Source organism: Balaenoptera musculus, chromosome 10, assembly GCF_009873245.2.
Source record: "Balaenoptera musculus isolate JJ_BM4_2016_0621 chromosome 10, mBalMus1.pri.v3, whole genome shotgun sequence".
In the NCBI taxonomy this organism is placed as follows: domain Eukaryota; kingdom Metazoa; phylum Chordata; class Mammalia; order Artiodactyla; family Balaenopteridae; genus Balaenoptera; species Balaenoptera musculus.
This window is the reverse complement of record NC_045794.1, coordinates 45938388-45958951: the sequence shown is the minus strand read 5'-3', so window position 1 is coordinate 45958951 and position 20564 is coordinate 45938388. Positions and strand designations below refer to the sequence as shown.

The following is a 20564-nucleotide window of genomic DNA, read 5'->3' as shown; positions in this document are numbered from 1 at the left end:
CCAAATTTCAACAAACATAGTATTTTTTTTTTTTTTTTTTTTTTTTTTTTTTTATAAATTTATTTATTTATTTTTGGCTGTGTTGGGTCTTCGTTTCTGTGCAAGGGCTTTCTCCAGTTGCGGAGAGCGGGGGCCACCCTTCATCGCGGTGCGCGGGCCTCTCACTATCGCGGCCTCTCCCGTTGCGGAGCACAGGCTCCAGACGCGCAGGCTCAGTAGTTGTGGCTCATGGGCCTAGCTGCTCCGCGGCATGTGGGATCTTCCCGGACCGGGGCACGAACCCGTGTCCCCTGCATTGGCAGGCGGATTCCTAACCACTGCGCCACCAGGGAAGCCCAACAAACATAGTATTATATATCATGCTTTCAGGTAAAAACAGTGTTCCATTAAAAAAATAAATAAATAAAAAGGACTAGTTCAGCTTGCATCTAAATAATGCAGATACTCTCCTTCCAAATGACCGTACTTTGGTATGCAGCAGAAGTGCTTTATTGGCATTTCCCATTTTGTAACACAGAATTTTAAAAATATATGCACTCAAGAGTTGAGATTTAACAAAACTAATGGTTTTTACTACTTTATCAAGGACATTCTTAAGTGAAACTGGCATTATTTACTGCAAGCATGTGGCAGTAAAGAAAACAATGACTAGTACAGTTTGGTGCCACTGCCTTGATTAGTGCTAAGGGGCCAGCAGTTCTACCCACCGTTGCTTTTGCACCCTCAGTGCAAATGTCAAACCGGCAAAAAAGGCAAATAACACCTTGGTGTATTATGAAAACAGCCTTGACCTCATGGACTCCCCACAAAGGGTCTTGGGGACTCGCAGGGGTACACAGACCATACTTTGAGAATGACTGCTTTAATGGAACAAGTAATGTTTTATTGCTTAAACCAAATGGTGGGTACACAGGGGTCAGTTTTGTCATTCTTCTTTAAACTATAGTTTGTATATATGTGTGTGTATTTCTTTATAATAAAAAAGAACAAAGTGAGTATAGAAGGAACATACCTTAACATAATAAAGGCTTGCTATGACAAGCCCAAGGCTTGGGCTTTCCAAATTGGAAAGGAAGAAATAAAACTGTAACTGTGCAGCTGACATGATACCATATACAGAAAGTCCTAAAGACACCACCAAAAACTATTAAAACTCATCAATGAATTCAGTAAATTTGCAGGATACATAATTAATATACAAAGATCTGTTGCATTTCTATACACTACCAATGAACTATCAGAAAGAGAAATTAATTAACAATCCCATTTACAACTGCATTGGAAAATACCTAGGAATAGGACTTCCTTGGGGGCGCAGTGGTTAAGAACACACCTGCCAATGCAGGGGACACAGGTTCGATCCCTGGTCTGGGAAGATCCCACATGCCACGGAGCAACTAAGCCCGTGCGCCACAACTACGCCTGCACTCTAGAGCCCACGAGCCACAACTACTGAGCCCACGCACCACAACTACTGAAGCCCGTGTGCCCCAGAGCCCACGTGCCGCAACTACTGAGCCCACACGCCGCAACTACTGAAGCTGTGTGCTCTAGGGCCCGTGTGCTGCAACTACTGAGCCTGCATGCTGCAACTACTGAAGCCCACGTGCCTAGAGCCTGTGCTCCACAAGAGAAGCCACTGCACTGAGAAGCCCACACACCACAATGAAGAGTAGCACCCACTCGACACAACTAGAGAAAGCCATGCGCAGCAACAAAGAACCAACACAGCCTAAATAAATAAATAAATAATTTTAAATAATTTTAAATACCTAGGAATAAATCTAACTAAGGAGGTAAAAGACCTGTACTCAGAAAACTATAAGGCACTGATGAAAGAAACTGAAGATGACACAAACAAATGGAAAGATATACTGTGCTCATGGACTGGAAAAATTAACATTGTTATTAAAATGATCATACTACCTAAGGCAATCTACACATTTAATGCAATCCTTATCGAAATACCAATGGCATTTTTCACAGAGCTAGAACAAATAATTCTAAAATTTGTATGGAAACACAAAAGACCCTGAATAGCCAAAACAGTCTTGAGAAAGAAGAACAAAACTAAAGGTATGCTCTCTGGTTTCAAACTATACTACAAAGCTGCAGTAATCAAAACAGTATAGTATTGGCACAAAAGCAGACACATAGATCAATGCAAAAAAATAGATAGCCCAGCAATGAACCCATACATATATGGTCAATTAATCTATGACAAAAAAGGTGAGACTCTACAATGGGGAAAAGGCAGCCTCTTCAATAAATGGTGTTAGGAAAACTGGACAGTTACATGCAAAGGAATCAAACCAGACTATTTTCTCACACCATATACAAAAATAAACTAAAAATAGATTAAAAACTTAAATGTAAGACCTGAAACCATAACACTCCTAGAAGATAACATAGTTCACTCTTTGACATGTCTTAGCAATATTTTTTTGGCTATATCTCCTCAAGCAAGGGAAACAAAAGCAAAAATTTTAAAATGGGACTACATCAATCTACAAAGCTTGTGCACAGCAAACTATCAACAAATGAAAGGCCGCCTACTGAATGGGAGAAGACATTTGTAAACAACAGATCTGATAAGGGGTTAATATCAGAAACATACAAAGAACTCATACAATTCAATAGCAAAAAAAGCAAACAACCCAATTAAAAAATGAGCAGAAGACCTGAATAGACATTTTTTTCAAAGAAGACATACAGATGACCAACCAGCCCATGAAAAGATGCTCAACATCACTAACTGTCAAAAAAATGCAAATCAAAACCACAATGAGATATCACCTCACACCTGTCAGAATGGCTGTTATCAAAGAGACAAGAAATAATAAGTGTTGGTGAGGATGTGGAAAAAAGGGAAGCCTCGTGCATTGTTGGTGGGAATGTAAATTGGTGCAGCTACTATGGAAAACAGTATGGAATACAGTATAGAGATTCTTCAAAAAGTTAAAAATAGAACTACCATACAATCCAGCTATTCCACTCCTGGGTATTTATCTGAAGAAAACAGAAACACTAAATCGAAAAGAAACATGTACCCCTATGTTTATTGCAGCATTATTTACAATAGCTAAGATATGGAAGCAACCTAAGTGCCCATTAATAGATGGATGGATAAAGAAGATGTGACATATACATATGATGGAATATTACCCAGCCATAAAAAGAATGAAATCTTGCCATTTGTGACAACACGATGGACCTAGAGGGTATTATGCTAAGTGAAATAATTCAGAGAAAGACAAATACTGTATGGTTTCACTTATATGTGGAATCTAAAAAAGAAAACAAAGGAACAAACATAACAAAAGAGAAACAGAATCATAGATACAGAGAATAAACAGGTGGTTGCTGGGGGAGGGGTGGTGTTAGGGGGATGAAAAAAATAGATGAGGAAGATTAAGAGGTACAAACTTCCAGTTACAAAATAAATGAGTTATTGGACTTCCCCTCTGGTTCAGCGGTTAAGAATCCACGCTTCCAATACAGGGGCCCAGGTTCACCCCCTGGTCAGGGAACTAGAACCTGCATGCCGCAGCTAAGATCCCATGTGCCACAACGAAGATCCTGCACACAACAGTGAAGATCCCGCGTGCCAAAACTAAGACCCAGCACAGCCAAATAAATAAAGATTTTTTTTAAAATAATAAATAAATGAATCATGGTTGGTGAAATGTGCAGTGTGGGGAATATAGTCAATAATAATGTACTATCTTTGTATGGTGACAGACTTATCATGGTGATCATTTTGTAATGTATAGAAATGTTGAATCACTGTGTTGTGCACCAAGAACTAACATAATGTTGTAGGTCAATTACACTTCAAACAGACAAACTCATAGAAAAAGAGGTCAGATTTGTGGTTACCAGAAGAGGGACCTGGAGGGAGAGAGAATTGAATGGAGGTGGTCAAAAGTACAAACTTCCAGTTGTAAGATAAATAAGTACTAGGGATGTAATGTACAACATGATAAATATAATGAACACTGCTGTAGGTTATATATGAAAGTTGTTAAGAGAGCAAATTCTGAGAGCTCTCATCACAAGGAAAATATATTTTTTAATTTTTTCTTTCATTTTGTCTATATGAGATGATGGATGTTCACTAAACTTATTGTGATCATCATTTCATGAGGTGTGTAGGTCAAATCATTATGCTGTACACTTTAAACTTATACAGGGCTGTATGTCAAATATATCTCAGTAAAACTAGAAGGAAGGAAGGAAAACAGAAAGAAAGTGAGTCAACTGATAAAAAAAGAAAAAAGAAAAAGAAAATGGCAAAAGTGCCAAGAAAATATCAGCAATACAATATCATAATATTAGCACAAAAAAAGTGAAAATGTCCCATACTAACAGCAATCATAACAGGCTTGCCTAACAACAAAACAAAGCAAACTTACAAAACCATGCAATGGAGGCATGAGTTATGCCTGAAGACAATAAAACAATAGTGGAAAAATAAGGCCTACACCCTGCCCGATGATGACCCCTAGGACATGCTCTCTGTGCACATGAAAAACAATAATTTAGGGAAAGGTGACTTTTCCAAGTAAAAACCCTCATTATACTGAGACCTGAAATAATTTTTCCATAGCACCATGACAGTCCTGGATGGGCCCGACATGAGGGAGAAGTTAATCATGGAAGACTCAAAGAACGAAGAAGAAGGTGGTCTTCACCCCCTCCCCTCTTTTCCTTTGATTATAAAAATGTAACCCACTAGGTACTCAGGGCAGCGCACACTCCCTTGCCTGCCCACTTGTAAGCCTCACAAGCATCCTACTCTTTTTTTTAAATTTTAACTTTGTTGAACAGTGAATAAATGAAATTCATCTACACCTGAATAAAACATATTTAACAACTGAAAAAAATTTAAACAACCACAAAAAGTAAAAACTTAAAAAAATAGAACAGGATTTGTTTTTAGGGCACTCAGACGCCTGCAGCAGATTCTCACAGCAGCTTTGCTGGTGTATCTTCTATGGATGAGTTAGACAGGCTGAGCTCTGCATGGTAAGATGACTAACAGGGCCACAGGACAGTCACACAGGGCAGAGCATGACACCAGCTCCGACCCCAGGTTCCACTGCAGAGCTGGCTTGTGTGTAGAGGCACGCAAAGTAAGGTGAATCAGTCAGACATTATTCAAAAGCTACTTTGTCAAGTAATGCTTTTGCTGCATAACCATTGACTAATGTTTGGGAAAGCTTTGGGCTTTTATTTTTTATTTATTTATTTTTTTTAATTTATTTATCAGTAATAGTGGCTCACGGGCTTAGTTGCTCCGTGGCATGTGGGATCTTCCCAGACCAGGGCCCGAACCCGTGTCTCCTGCATTGGCAGGCAGATTCTCAACCACTGCGCCACCAGGGAAGCCCTGGGCTTTTATTTTTGTTTAAGTTTTACTCCTTGTATTTAATTTTTTAAATAACAAGGTCACTAAAACTCCTGCACGCTTCAAAAAAACCTCATGAAGTAGTTAAGGTATACCATCCAAGCAGTTTTTATTCATTAACATTCATAAATATACACAGCAGACAAGTGTCCTATTCTAATAAGTTACTTCTTATCAATCACTTTGCCTCTCACTGAATTCTTTCTGTGATGAGACATAAAGAACCAGAGCTCCTCAGAGCCCACCTCATGCCCCCGGCCAGACGCATTTCTGTGGATTCAGTAGCACAGGGCCTTTGTCAGCTCTCATTGCTATTTAACTGATCATATTGCTGATTGTTCATTAATCTGCCAAATGAGAATAAATGTGTGTATGGCAAGCAGTAAGTGGCTCACACTTTTCTTGGTTGCCTCTTCAGATTGACAGTTTCGGATGGGCTCTTTGCCATAACCCAAGTCAAAAATCTAAATTGAAACCTCACACCAGTCAGAATGGGCATCATCAAAAAATCTACAAACAATAAATGCTGGAGAGGATGTGGAGAAAAGGGAACCCTCTTGCGCTGCTGTTAGGAATGTAAATTGATACAGCCACTATGGAGAACAGTATGGAGGTTCCTTAAAAAACTAAGATTAGAACTACTGTATGACCCAGCAATCCCACTACTGGGCATATACCCTGAGAAAACCATAATTCAAAAAGAGACATGTACCACAATGTTCACTGCAGCACTATTTACAATAGCCAGGACATGGAAGAAACCTAAGTGTCCACCGACAGAAGAATGGATAAAGAAGATATGGCACATATATACAATGGAATATTACTCGGCCATGAAAAGAAATGAAATTGAGTTATTTGTAGTGAGGTGGATGGACCTAGAGTCTGTCATACTGAGTGAAGTAAGTCAGAAAGAGAAAAACAAATACCGTATGCTAACACATATATATGGAATCTAAAAAAAAAAAGGGTTCTGATGAACCTAGGGGCAGGACAGGAATAAAGACACAGACATAGAGAATGGCCTTGAGGACACGGGGAGGGGAAAGGGTAAGCTGGGACGAAGTGAGAGAGTAGCATTGACATATATACACTACCAAATGTAAAAGAGATAGCTAGTGGGAAGCAGCTGCATAGCACAGGGAGATCAGCTCGGTGCTTTGTGACCACCTAGAGGGGTGGGATAGGGAGGGTGGGAGGCAGACGCAAGAGGGAAGGGATATGGGAACATATGTATATGTATAGCTGATTCACTTTGTTATACAGCAGAAACTAACACAACATTGTAAAGCAATTATACCCCAATAAAGATATTAAAAAAATACAAATAAAAAAAATCTAAGTTAAAGAGCACTCTCACATATAATAACTGGCATTTGGTTTAAATAGAGCAGACATATTCACGAAAGTTCACCTAGTATGTTTATTGCATCCCTATTTGTAAAGGAAACAAGGTGTCGATCAGGACTGTCTAAATAACTTATGATATATTCATATAACATAATAAATAATATGCAGTCAACTTTAAAAATGAGATATATTTTCATGTACTCTTATAAAAAGACCTACAAGAGATATGTGTTGTGAAAAAAAGTAGTGTGTGGTTCAGTGAGTATAGTATAATCCTTTCTCTGTTTAAAAAAAAAAAAAGTTTATAAGTAGACAAGTTTTATAAGGTCACTTTCCATCAAAAGGATTGAGCGAATTCTAGAGAAAATCTTCCCTTCACTCCAAACAGATAAAATAACAGACAGATAATGTATTCCAAATGCATATTTAAAAGGCAACCCATGATAAAACAAAAACCAAAACCAAAATAAGCATCTCCTTGAACTGGAAATGCAAGTATGATGGCTGGAGGCTGAAACCACAGGGCCGGTATTAGCCGCCTGGAACAAGTTCCTTTGGAGAGTTCCCTAGACGATCCGCTGCATGACAGGTGGCTGTATGATGTTGTGACCACTGACTGGGCTCTATCAGTTAAAAGCTGCTTGCCTGGAGTGACTGCAAAGAGCAGAGAGGACTAGGCTAGCCAGCCCTCCAGGCTACCGTGCTGAATAAACTAGACCCCCAACTGGCTAGGGACGGGATCAGCAACATCACCCCCGACTGGATCCCTGCGTGTTCCACATCGACTCTGGTTCTGGACTGGGGAGATGGTCACAAAACCACTTAGTAGTGAGGGATGCAGGGGGAGAGAGGGAAACCTACAACTCTGAAGTGGACTGGCATATTTAGCACCTTTTTCTAACGTATCTGGCTCTGCGGCAGAAACTGGAGTACTAAAAACTACATTTCCCCAAATCCCTTGCAGCTAGACGTTCCTTTATCAGTTAAATGCATGCCTAAGAAACCTAAGTTGAACTAGGCCTTAAACTGGGGGAGGAGGGATGACCTCCAGTAGAAAGTGTCCACTTCACCTGATGTGACTTGTGGTAGAGGCCAAGGGGTTCTGCAATAAGCAGCTTCCTGTTTTGAGAAGCTTGTGATTGTGACCACAGTTTTGCTAATAACAACAACTGTGATTCTGGAGGCTGAGAGCTGTTTCCTACACGTTCTGCCTAAAGCAGCGTTTTCGACTGAGTTTGTATTGGCAAGTCTTTGTTGCCAAGGTTTGTTCTATTCATTTAGCTTAGCTAACACCCGCCTACCAACTGCCAGTAGCTTCACCAGTCGTTCTTAGCCCCAAAAATGCCCTATGGAAGGCACTATCACCCATGCAAAAACCAATCCCAGAACCACATTGTAAGCCACCTGATGCCGAACAATGAACACCTCATCTACAACAAACCCTGACAAAGACACACATGTGAGAACGAGACGCTCACAAAAGACAGGCTAGCAAACAAAAATTTCAAAGCTCATCATGAAAAGTACCACCATGACAGATGGTCAACAAGCTCAGTAAACAGGAGAAATCACTCTATGTAAATGCAAATAATAGAGCAACTCAAAAAATGTTTTAAATAAGTATGGTTAATATCCTCAAAGATAAGGAAATTACAGGGACATGATAAAGAAGTACAATAAGCACTCCTTGATTGAAATTCTTTTAAAAGCTATAAATGACATCATTGGGACAACTGGAGAAATTTAATATGGACTGTGTATTAGATAATGGTTTTTTATCAGTGATAAATCTCCTGAGTTTGACAATCATGTTGTTTATTTAGGAGAATATCTTTGTTGTTAGGAGATAGATACTGAAGTATTTAGGTATATAGGAGTAAAAAGTCACAACTAACACAAATGGTTCAGCAAAAAGAATGTGTGTGTGTGTGTGTGTGTGTGTGTGTATACAGAGTGATAAAATCAGTATTTAGCTGTAACTAAATATCACCATCAAAGAATGAAATGCTGAGATACAAAAAATAATATGAAGTTATATTAGAATATTTAAATTATCATTATTTCATTATTAAAATTTTTACTTGTCCATTTTTTATAAGTGTGACAGAAATATGCTGAAACAATTTCTCAGCACCATTGCTAAATTACTAAATAGATGCTCACTTTCAACTAAAGCAGTAGAGGAGTGAAATTTTTTTTCTTTTTAAATTTTTTCTTTTTAAATTACTTTGAAACAATTTCAAACTTAGGAATTTGGAGAATACATACAGAGTATTCCCACATATCCTTTTTTCTCTCTTTAAAAATTTTTTTATTTGACCACTTTCATCCAATCCAATCCCACATATCTTTTAACCAGCTTCACCAATTTTTGACATTTTGTCAAAATTTGTTTTATCATTTGTTTCTTTTTCATTTGTTTTACCATTTTCTATATATAATTTTATATAGTTCATAATAGTTAATAATTATTAAATTAATGACATATAAATTACATATTGTATATATCACATGCACATATATATACAACACATACACACTGTATTATTTATTATTTCTTTTCCCAAGCCATTTGAAAGTAAATTACATACATCATGCCACTTTATCTCTTAATACTTCAGAGTATGTTTTCTAAGGACAAAGATATTTTCTTAGGTAACCACAGTTATCAACTTTGGGAAATTTAACATTTACCATCTAGCACCCAGATTCTTTTTGATCCCTTCTAGTTACTACTCCACCCCTCAAAGATAATCATGATCCTGACTATAAACATCACAGATAAATTTTGCCTGTATTCTACTTTAATAAAAAGAATCTAACAGAATGTAATCTTCTGTGTTTGGCTTTTTTTCTTTCAGCATTATGAGTTATCATGTATAGTTGCAGACCATTTCTTCTCAGTCTATACAGCTGACCCTTCAGAAACACATGTTTGAACTGTGCGGGTCCACTTATATGAGGATTTTTTTTTTCCACTAAATACATAGTACAGTACTACACGATCCATGGGTGGTTGAATCCGTGAATGCAGAACCCCAGGTATGGAGAGCTGACTACGGATTTTCTTTTCTTTTCTTTTTTTGACTGCACTTCACGGCATGCGGGATCTTAGTTCTCTGACCAGTTCCCCAACCAGGGATCTAAACTGCGCCCCCTGCAGTGGAAATGTGGAGTCTTAACCACTGGACCACCAGGGAAGTCCCTACATGGATTTTCGACTTGAGGGTTGGTGCCCATAACCCTCTCATTGTTCAAGGTCAACTGTATAATATTCAGTATTAGTTATCTATTGTTATGTAATACATTACTCCAAACTTGGGGGACTTAAAACAGCAAATATTTATCAGAATGATGAGAGAGAATCATTCTATCACCAATAAAATTCTGCAGATACAGTTCTCTTAAAATCTTTATAGGTCTCCTGTGAATCTTATTGAGATTAACTACATCAAATGAAACCCATATTCACAAATATTATTAGATAAACCTTTCTCTTCCTTGAGCTTCTTCTTTGATCACTGAGAGTCCTATTGCTAAACTGAACTATTCTCTGAGGCACTGCCTTAACTCTTTCTTAACAAAGAATTTATGTTCACCTCCTTGGCTTCATTTTCAGACCATGTTTTCTTGAGCATTCCTTAGATATGATCTTTGCCTGGAAGCCATTTTTTAAATATTAGCCTCATTTGTCCGTGGAGAGGCTAGGAATTTTCAAACTCAACAATCCCCAGATCCTTTTTGTTCTCATTCCTTCCTTTAGCTTATCTCTTTCTTTTCATGTTTTACTATGAGCAGCAAAAAGAGGGACTTCCCTCGTGCTCCAGTGGGTAAGACTCCACACTCCCAATGCAGGGGGCCTGGGTTCGATCCCTGGTTGGGGAACTAGATCCGGCATGCATGTCGCAACTAAGAGTCCGCATGCCGCAACTACAAGCCACATGCTGCAACTAAGACCCAGAGCATAAATAAATAGATAAATATTTAAAGAAAAAAAAAAAAAAGGGACTTCCCTGGTGGTGCAATGGTTAAGAATCCGCCTGACAATGCAGGGGACATGGGTTCGAGCCCTGGTCCGGGAAGATTCCACATGCCGCGGGGCAACTAAGCCCGTGCGCCACAACTACTGAGCCTGCATGCCACAACTACTGAAGCCCAGGCGCCTAGAGCCTGTGCTCTGCAACAAGAGAAGCCCCCGCTCGCCGCAACTAGAGAAAAGCCCGCGCGCAGCAACGAAGAACCAATGCAGCCAAAAATAAATAAATAAATTTATTAAAAAAAAAAAAAGCAACAAGAAGAAACCAGATGGCACTTTCAACATTCTGCTTGGAAATCTCCTCAATGAGATCCCCAATTCATTAGTATAGTTTCTACTTTCCACTTCACTGCTGGTGACAATGTTGCTAAATGTATCAATAATAAGGACCCCCTTTCCTTCAATTTCCCTACTTTCCTCACTTCTCTTTATCAGCAGCCTCCTTAAAGGACATGAGGCTTCTACTAACATGTTCTTCAACATTCTTAGGTCTTTCACTAACACTCCTCAAATTCCTTCCTGCTGCTACCCAAGACCCAGTTCCAAAGTCTTTCCCACATTTTTAGGTTTTTATTACGGCAGCACTTCATTTCCAGATTTTGGACAAACCCAGAAGCTAAAACCCACACTCAGGAGCCAACTGTATATGCTGTTCTGTACCTTGTTTATTTTTCTTAACAGCTTTGGATATCATCCAGTATCAATAGATATAGATTAACCCAGTGTCCCATTGTCTGACTGAACCATGTCTTTAAAATTTTAACTTACTAATATTTAAAATTTAAATGATTAATATTTTAAGTGTTAATAGATTGGCCAATTGCTCTAAGTTGTGTCAGTTTACACTCACAACAATGTATGGTAGTGACTGGTTCTCCAAATACTTGACCACTCAATGTGCTAGCAAGCTCTTTGACCTTTACTAACTTGGTAATCAAAAAACCATTTCATTGTTATTCTAATTTGCATTTTATTTATTATGAATAAGGTCAAGTATAATTTCATATATTTGAAAAGCCATTTTCACTTTTTCTGTCAACTGCCTAATCACAATTTTTGTTCATTTGGCGGTAGTTGATCATTTTTTCTTTTCTTTTTTTTTTTAACAAAAGATCAAGATGAAAAAAAGAAAATTAATTACATGGGACTGAGTGAACTGATGAGGATGAGTATAATTTTTGTGACTTTCTGTCTGAATTAAAAAAAAAAAAATCCCACAAGGACTCAGAGGCAAAGAATATACAAATCAATTTTCACTGCAAAGTAAAGGAGCTGTTGCAGTGGAGGATTACTGGACTGAATGTCAATATTATGACATAGTATGAGTGTGTTTCATGTTTGGTAATTGCAATCATTGTTGCTTTTGTTGTGGTCATCCATGTACAATGCTTGGTGTCAGTCTATTTATCTCTTGTAAAAATAAAATACAGTGTGTGTGTGTGAAAAAAAAAAAAAAAAGACTGATAGTACTTCCAGCCTACCTTTTATGGCAATGTTAGTATTAATAATAATTAATTATAAGGAAGCAACTTTAATGTACTTCTTAAATACAATTGTTTTTAAGCTCAAAAAAAAAAAAAAGATTTTTTTTTTTTTTTTGATGTGGACCATTTTTAAAGTCTTGATTGAATGTGTTACAATACTGCTTGTTTTATGTTTTGGTTTTTTGGCCTAAGGCATGTGGGATTTTAGCTCCCTGACCAGGGATTGAACCTGCACCCCTGCACTGGAAGGTGAAGTCTCAACCACTAGATAGCCAGGCAAGTCCCCACTTTTTCTCACTGATGTTTTAGAGCTCTTAAGAAAAGCATACCTTTATCTGTCTTACATGTTGCAAATACTTTTTCACAGTTTGTCATCTCTCAAGTTTGTTTATAGAAATTTTTTCACTCAAGTTTTTTATATTAATATTAATATGTATTAATATTTCCTTTTATATCTTGCTTAGAGATCTCTTCCCCACTCTAAGACTGTAAAAAACAAAACAAACTCCATGAATTATTTTACTGCTCTTTGTGGTTTCACTTTTAATACTAAAATACTTGATAGATCTGGAATTTATTTTGGTGTAAAGAGGGTGAGAATCCCACTTTTCCCCCAGCTGATTAGTCATTTCTTTGTACACAATTCACCCAATAATCCATCCTTCCCTCTCCCCGTCCCCACATTTTCATTGTTTTACATTTCTTATTATATCTTTTTTCCCTATTAAATCGTGACATCTTTTATTAGAACCGTGGAACCACGGAACTTAACGGCAGCGTCAAGAATCCAGCTACAAAGAAGGGAGTCTACAGGTCTGCAGCTTGCACGCAGAACTACAACCAATCTAGCCACTGTCTGGGGTTTCTTTCCTCCCGCAAATCTGCAACAATGAGCAGTCAGAAGAAGCAGGCCCTTGAATCGCTGAGTGTTTGGTACATCACTGAGTGTTCGTTAGATAACTGGGGTTGGGGATTGGGGGGCGGGGGAGGCGAGGATGGGAGGGAGGCTGTGAAACTCTTTCTTAGCCAGGCATTTTTTTATTTTCCAGAGTCTTGTCTGTCTTCCTTTATCTCACCCTAAATACCCGAATCTTCCTCGAAATGGGGTTACAGGGCGCCTCCGCCCCAACTCTTCCCAAAGCCCTTGTCTCCTGTCCTTGCCTACAGTCTAGATGAGAGGGCGGCTCCGAACGAATAGGGAATAGAGTGACTGGGATCGGGGGCAGGCGGGGGAGATGCCAGGGTTCGGAGGCGAAGGGCTGGAGGGGGAGGGGGGCGTGGAGAGAAGGACCTGCGCTCGGCGCGGGCTTCGCGCCCCCGCAATGTCCTCGGCGTCCACCAGAAGGCGCCCCAGCGCTCGCCTTCCCCCGCGAGTGGCCGGATCCTCCGCCGCAACCAGCCCGGGAGCTGAGCCGCGCGGCACCGCGAACTGAAGAGCCGGGCGGCGGCCCGACCTCTCCCGGCCCAGCAAGTGGAACAGGGTACCGGGGAGCCCCGGATTTGTTTCTGGGACTGGGGTGCGGCGGTTTCTCGACTCCGATCCCCACCCCCGCAGGAAACGCCCAGAACCACCCCAGCGCCTTGGTCTACAAAGCCCGGAGAGTCCGAAGGCGGGAGGGGTCGGGCGCGCTCGGGAGGCAGGAGGTTCCCCTCACTCTCAGCCTCACACCCGACTCCCCCATCAGGCCGCCTCCAGCCCCATGAGGACCCCCAGGCCGGAGCTGAGAGCCTGGCGCAGCCCGGAGCGAAATCTTGCGGCGGCCTCAGAGCGTTAGACAGGTCAGTGCCCGGGCGGGATAAGGGGCCGAGCCGGAGGCGGGAGCAGGCGCGCACGCCGGTCCACCTTGTCCCCCCCGCACGGCTTCTCGAGGCCACTCACGGGGTCACCTCCGCCGGGGCCACCCAGTAGCGCGGGCGTGATTCTGCATTTTTCATGACAGGCAAGGTGTGGCGCTGCCCTCTGCAGCCCAGCCGGGGCCAGGTGATGCTCGGACTGAGGGGTTGGGGGATGCGCGGGCCAGGGGAGGTGGCGGGCTCGGGAACATCAGCTATTCTAATAAAATGGTGCTCTTCTACTTATGAGCCGCCGCATCGAAACCACTACCTCCAACGGTCTCTTGCTTCAAGATGCCCGGCCTCGGGCGTGAGAGGAAAGCGAGATGCGGGAGAGGGAGAGAAGAAAGGAGGCCGGGAGACCCGAGGCCCGGGGAGTGAGGGGAGGGGGACAGGGGTACCGATTCGCTATGCAAATCCTGGCGCGCGAGATGTGGAGAGCCCCGGGTGGCCGGCAGGAGCCTCTGGAAGCGCGGGGGCCCCAACCCACGCCTTCGCTGCCCACCTTTCTCACTCTCCCACCCCTACCGCCCACCCAGGATGCGGCTGGGCCGCCGGGCCCTCTGTGTGCTGGTCCTGCTGCTGGCCTGCGCCTCGCTGGGGCTCCTGTACGCGAGCACCCGGGTCGCACCGGGCCTCCAGGCACCTCTTGCGCTGTGGACGCCCCTGCAGGGCAACCCCAGGCCAGAATTGCCAGGTCTTGCCCCCGAGCCCCGGTACGCACACATCCCAGTCAGGATCAAGGAGCAAGTGGTGGGGTGAGTGCAAGGAGTCGTGGTACCGGCATGGCACTCGCTGGGGGGCGGCGTGGGAAGCTTTTGTTTCCTCCACTGCTGAGCTCTGATGCCTGGGTTCCCCCCGACTGGTTGCGGAGGGGTGAAGTGGGAGGTGGAGGGGGCTACTGAGTCTTGTGCTGGCTGGGGGGACAAATCTGTCCTCCAAGAACCTTGTCATGGTATGGGGAAGGGAGGGTGTGCAGTCAGGGGAGGGCCCTGACTTTCTGAGTCCTGGTGATTCCTTGTGAAAGGACAGTCCAGGTGGGGTCCTAATGGCGTGTAGGCAACTCTGAACACCTAGCAATTGGCCCTATTCTACACCTCTGTAAAATCCAGATTTAGGGGATGGGTCATCCCTTTGGTGGTTCCTCCTCCTGGGGACTATTTGAAGAGCAGTGTTTAAGGGGACAGATTTTGGATGGACAGGGTTGAAAGGCCAAGATGTGGGTCCTGTGTAAATGTTCTGTGGGATGAGTGAGCTGCATGGCTGGGCTCTGAGGACCCTTCCTCCCGGCTCCAGGCTGCTGTCCACAAACAATTGCAGTTGTGAATCCAGTGGGGGGAGCCTTCACCTCCCCTTCCAGAGGCAGGTCCAAGCCATTGACTTCACCAAGGCCTTTGACTCTGAGGAGCTGAGGGCTGCGTCTGCCTTGAGGGAGCAGGAGTTCCAGGCCTTCCTTTCAAGGTACCGGTACCAGTGGGAAGGGAGGGCATGACTCTGTAGGGGGAGAGCAGTGGGAAGCCTGGAGGGTGGGTGTGGCAGGAGGGAGAGCCCGTCTCCCCCTGACTGCTCCTCTGTCCTCCCCCTCCTTCACTGCCAGGAGCCAGTCTGCTGCTGACCAGCTGCTCATAGCCCCTGCCAACTCCCCACTACAGTACCCCCTGCAGGGTGTGGAGGTCCAGCCCCTCAGGAGCATCTTGGTGCCAGGTGGGGAGAACGGTCCTAGGGGATGACCTAAGCCACAGTGGGGGCTGGCAGAGCCCAGGTTGGGTGAGGAAGAATGAGGGAAGATTGGAATGGGAGGTGGGGGACTTCTGATGAAAGGGAGACTTGAGGTCAGGGAGGGCTCATGAGGTGGGAGATGGGGACAGAAGGGACTCTAAGATTGTCAGGAATTGTAGAAGACAGTGACTGGAGAGGTTTGGGGAGAAGGGTCTATTCTTGCTGACTGGCCGAAGTTAGGTGGACAGGTAGGGCAGGCCACAGAAGAGCTACTGCTTTGATGGGAAGGAGTGAAAAATCAGTTACTCTGGGCTATGCCACGCAATGTGCCCTGCTGTGGCCTCAACAAGAGGGATGCATGAGAAACTCTGTGCTGTGTGTGGTGAAAGAGGGGAGAGAAAATGAGGAATTCCAGATTGTCTGTGATTTTGATCCCCTCTCCTTCCTCCCAGGACTGAGCCTGCAGGCCACTTCTGGTCAGGAGGTATACCAGGTGAGAAGAAACAGGAGGGCGAGGAGGCCAGGTGGGCATTAAGGATGCCGGGAGGGCAACAAGGCTGCCAAAGGAGGGATGGAGGAACCAGGGAGGCAAGAGGTGGGTCTAGGGCCTCACCCTGCACTCTCCAATCCCCTCTCCCAGGTGAACCTGACTGCCTCCTTGGGCACCTGGGACGTGGCAGGGGAAGTGACTGGAGTGACTCTCACTGGAGAGGGGCAGCCAGATCTCACCCTCGCCAGCCCAGGGCTGGACCAACTCAATCGGCAGCTGCAACTGGTCACTTATAGCAGCCGAAGCTACCAGGCAAACACAGCAGACATAGGTGCGAGGCCCAGGTGGAGGTAGTAACAGGCTGGGTGAACACAGGGAACCCAGAAAGGCAGGAGCGAGCAAGTGGCAGAGGGTGTGGGAGACACTCGGGCGATGGCCAGCGCTGCCCAGCTACACAATGGGCATTTCAGCTGGGCCAGCAGGGCCAGGGAGGGAGAGAAGGGGCCTTTGTTCATCTGGGGCTGGAGCAGGCCAGAGGGAAACCCGAGCCTTGGGTGTGTCCCCCCTTCAGGCCAACCATGGGGGCCCCAGGAAGTGACCTGCCCCAGGAGCCAGAAGACTCAAGCTCTATTCCCAGCCCACCACTTACTAGAGGGCAAAGGGCTTTATCTCCCAGAGCCCCCATTTCTCCTCTAGCAAAAGGGGCATAACACAGCCCTCCTGCTTCTCTCCAAAGCTTCTATACCAAACCTACTCCCACTTTGGAGCCTTTGCACTTGCTGTTCCCTCTGCCTAGAATGCTCTTCCCGCAGATTTTTGCATAGCTGGCTCCTTCCTATCATTTGGATCTCAGCTCAAATGGCTCCTCTTCACTATCACATTACTTGTCTTATTTTCTATTCAATACTTATCTGTATCTGAATTTTCTTATTTATTTAGCCTGGAACCAGACTGACTAGGTTCCTATCCCAGCTTTGTTGCTTAATAGTTGGGTAATTATGGACATGTTAACTTCTCTGTGCCTTCTTTTTCTGTAGTAGGAATCTACTTAATAGGGCTACTGTGAGGATTAAGTGAGTTCATATATTTAAGGTAATTTTAAAAGTGCCTGGCACATAGTAAATGCTCAATAAAAGTTAGCTTCTAATGAACTCTTTTATCATCTTTCTCCCACCCATTAAAATGTAAGTTCCATGGGGATAAGAACCTTGAATTCTTGTCTAACAGGGCCTAGAAAAGTGCTACACAGAGTAGGCGCTTAAATATTGATTTACTGAAAAGACAATGTTGTCCAAGCCCTAGGGGCCACATCTCATGTCCTTTCTTCCCAGTCCGGTTCTCCACCGAGGGACACGAAGTTGCCTTCACCATACGCATAAGACACCCACCCAGCCCTCAGCTGTACCCACCTGGGTCTCCACCCCTGGGAGGTGAGACTGGTGTGCTCAGGGACATAGATCCAGCCCTGATGGGGAGCAAGTTGGGAGAGGGCGACAAGTTGGGAGACATTCCTGGGAGATGTCTCCCTGCTCCTCACTCCCTACTCTCCTCTGCACCTAACCCTGCCCCTCTCTCCCAGCCCAGTACAACATCAGCGCTCTGGTCACCATTGCCACTAAGACCTTCCTTCGTTACAATCGGCTACGGGCACTCATCGCCAGCATCCGCCGCTTCTACCCGACAGTCACAGTGGTAATCGCCGACGACAGCGACAAGCCAGAGAGTGTTAGAGGTCCCCACATCGAGCACTATCTCATGCCTTTTGGCAAGGTGCGCGGCCAGCGAGGCTGAACTGTGCGCCACAGGGCACCGGGAGGGGGCGCACCCTCAGTCTGCAGTCTCCAGAATAGTGATTCCAGGATTACCTGCCTCAGAATCACTGAGGCGCCTGTTAACCATGAGGATTTCTGGAGTGTAAACTCGACGGGAGCAGGAATCGTGTGTCTTATTAGCGCTGCATTCTTAGAATGGTGCTTAGCACCTACTGGGGGACTCAATAAATAGTTGATGAATGAATGAACTCAGTAATTAAATGCATTCCAATACCCTCCCCCAGAACACTGACTCAGCGCCTCGCACAAGTGGGAAATGCATTTTTTACCTAGCTCCCGGCCATTCGTAAGCACTCGAAAGTTTGGAGAGGGGCATAGGCTGTTGAGAGGGGTCAGGAGTGAGGAGGAAAGGTGGCAGAGGGCTACGTGCTATCTCGACAGCATCGCCAACCGTACTTACTCTTCCCCAGGGCTGGTTCGCAGGCCGGAACCTGGCCGTATCCCAAGTAACCACCAAGTACGTGCTGTGGGTGGACGACGACTTCGTCTTCACGGCGCGGACACGACTGGAGAGGCTTGTGGACGTGCTGGAGCGGACGCCGCTGGACCTGGTAGGGGAGGGGCCTTGAGATGTAGGATGGGAGGAGGGCCTTCGGCCGACTGCGGCCGCGGCCGGCCGCTAGACCCGACTGAGGGCAGCCAGCCCTGGGACGGGAGGGGACGACGAAGCGGAGCCTGAGGCACTATCTGGGTCCTGCAGGGGAGAAGCGGGAAAGGACGGGGCAGGAGAGCCGCCCTGGGGGGGAGAGGATTCCCTTCCGGTCCGCGCCCCGCCTGCAGCCGTCCTCCCGCCCCGGCAGGTGGGGGGCGCGGTGCGCGAGATCTCCGGCTTCGCCACCACCTACCGGCAGCTGCTGAGCGTGGAGCCCGGCGCGCCAGGCCACGGGAACTGCCTCCGGCAGAAGCGCGGCTTCCACCACGAGCTCGTCGGCTTCCCAGGCTGCGTGGTCACCGACGGCGTGGTCAACTTCTTCCTGGCGCGCACTGACAAGGTGCGCGAGGTCGGCTTTGACCCGCGCCTCAGCCGCGTGGCGCACCTGGGTGAGTGGCGCCCCCTCCTGGCCGGGCCCGGCAGGGACCCCCGCGGGGCGCTGGGCTGGGCTCGGTGCAGTAAGGCGCCAAGGGCCCTGGGTACTACTCCCCGACCACCCCCGCGGAGCCCACGGCTGCTACTGGGGCCCCTAGAGCAGTTCTACGAAGATTTACCAAGACCTGTGCCCGGGCAAGAGAGAGAGCTTCCACCCTCCCAGCCCCGAACATCATTTAAACCTCCCCAGCCAGTACAACTGCTGGGTCCGTCTTGAACTTCCCCACCACTGTCACCTGCACCTTTATCTCGCTCCCAGCCGTATCCCCTGGTTCAGACCACCTCGGAGCAGCCCATTCGGCATTTATTGAACCTCTGCGTGTGTGTGTGTGTTGGGGGCGGGGCGGGGCAGGGCGGGGCGGGGGGTGGGGCGGAGGATCAGTTTTCAAAGCACAAGGTAAGGATATTGACTCCATTTTATACAAGAGTAAAACTAAGACTCAAAAGGGTTGATTTACGTGTCCAAGGTCCTTAGAAATGGGGTCTTTGCTATATGCACCCAGCATATCCCAAATCTCAGTTCTCCTTTAATGGTGGGGCGTCTGTATCCTCAAGACCCTTCATTGTGTACTCGCCTTTCCTCCACCCCCAGAATTCTTCCTGGATGGACTTGGTACTCTTCGGGTGGGCTCCTGCTCAGACGTTGTTGTGGATCATGCATCCAAGTTGAAGTTGCCTTGGACATCAAGGGATGCTAGCGCAGAGACTTACGCTCGATACCGTTACCCGGGATCACTGGATGAAAGTCAGGTGGCCAAACACCGCCTGCTCTTCTTCAAACACCGGCTCCAGTGCATGACCTCAGAGTGACGGCCACTCAGGGCCTTCCAACTGTCAGGCTGGGCCTACCTCCTTGCCCCTGCCAGGAATATCTAGCAAACCCACCAGCCAGTGACCACTCCACTGACTGTCCCCAATCTCCTTCAGAACTTGATCCCAAATAGGGGCTTGTCCTGGTGACATTCCTCCTTTCTGCGAGTGCCCAGGGGCATGATGGAGCCATAACTCATCCCACAGCCAGTGCCAAGTCCTCCCCCCACCCCCTTCCCATAGGGCAGGAAGTGGGGGGTTGCTTTCCAAGTGCCAAAGAGCCCATGGGGACTCTAAAAACCTAAAGCGGAAACACTCTCCTCTCATCTCCTGGGGACCAAGGGGGTGGGGAAGCCCCCAGTATATATTCCCAGGGCTGGGCCTCCCTCGCACCCCTGGATCCAGGACTCTGTGCAGCGACTGCAGCCCCACCCCATGGAGAGAACTGGTGACGGGAGCTGGTGTGGGGACCAGTGAACATACAGGTGAAAGCCATTTTCAGTTGTGTCTCTG

General features: G+C 45.6%; 1 protein-coding gene across 4 annotated transcripts; it reads left to right on the top strand.

Annotated features, from left to right (window-relative positions):
• The first annotated feature begins 12998 nt into the window (after positions 1-12998).
• B4GALNT1 (beta-1,4-N-acetyl-galactosaminyltransferase 1) lies at positions 12999-20556 on the top strand. Of its 4 annotated transcripts, none has more exons than XM_036867166.1 (13): positions 12999-13213; positions 13330-13761; positions 13966-14059; positions 14653-14871; positions 15410-15574; positions 15711-15817; positions 16285-16325; positions 16473-16653; positions 17654-17752; positions 17902-18014; positions 18565-18705; positions 18955-19195; positions 19834-20556. In XM_036867166.1, the coding sequence occupies exons 4-13, from the start codon at positions 14654-14656 to the stop codon at positions 20049-20051; spliced, it is 1524 nt and encodes a 507-aa protein (XP_036723061.1). In that variant the 5' UTR covers positions 12999-13213; positions 13330-13761; positions 13966-14059; position 14653; the 3' UTR covers positions 20052-20556. The 4 variants fall into 4 exon arrangements, with proteins under 4 accessions (XP_036723061.1, XP_036723062.1, XP_036723060.1 ...); XM_036867167.1 differs by having other exon boundaries at positions 17902-18092; positions 18955-19146; positions 19834-19997; XM_036867165.1 differs by having other exon boundaries at positions 13001-13213; positions 17902-18092.
• The last annotated feature ends 8 nt before the right edge of the window (positions 20557-20564 follow it).

What these genes read in the sequence shown, in the direction of transcription:
- B4GALNT1 (XM_036867165.1), top strand. Translation starts at nt 14,654, where the DNA reads ATGCGGCTGGGCCGCCGGGCCCTCTGTGTGCTGGTCCTGCTGCTGGCC. An exon ending in ATCAAGGAGCAAGTGGTGGG is followed by an intron (nt 14,872 to 15,409) that starts GTGAGTGCAAGG and finishes TCCCGGCTCCAG; the next exon opens with GCTGCTGTCCACAAACAATT. An exon ending in CAGGAGCATCTTGGTGCCAG is followed by an intron (nt 15,818 to 16,284) that starts GTGGGGAGAACG and finishes CCTTCCTCCCAG; the next exon opens with GACTGAGCCTGCAGGCCACT.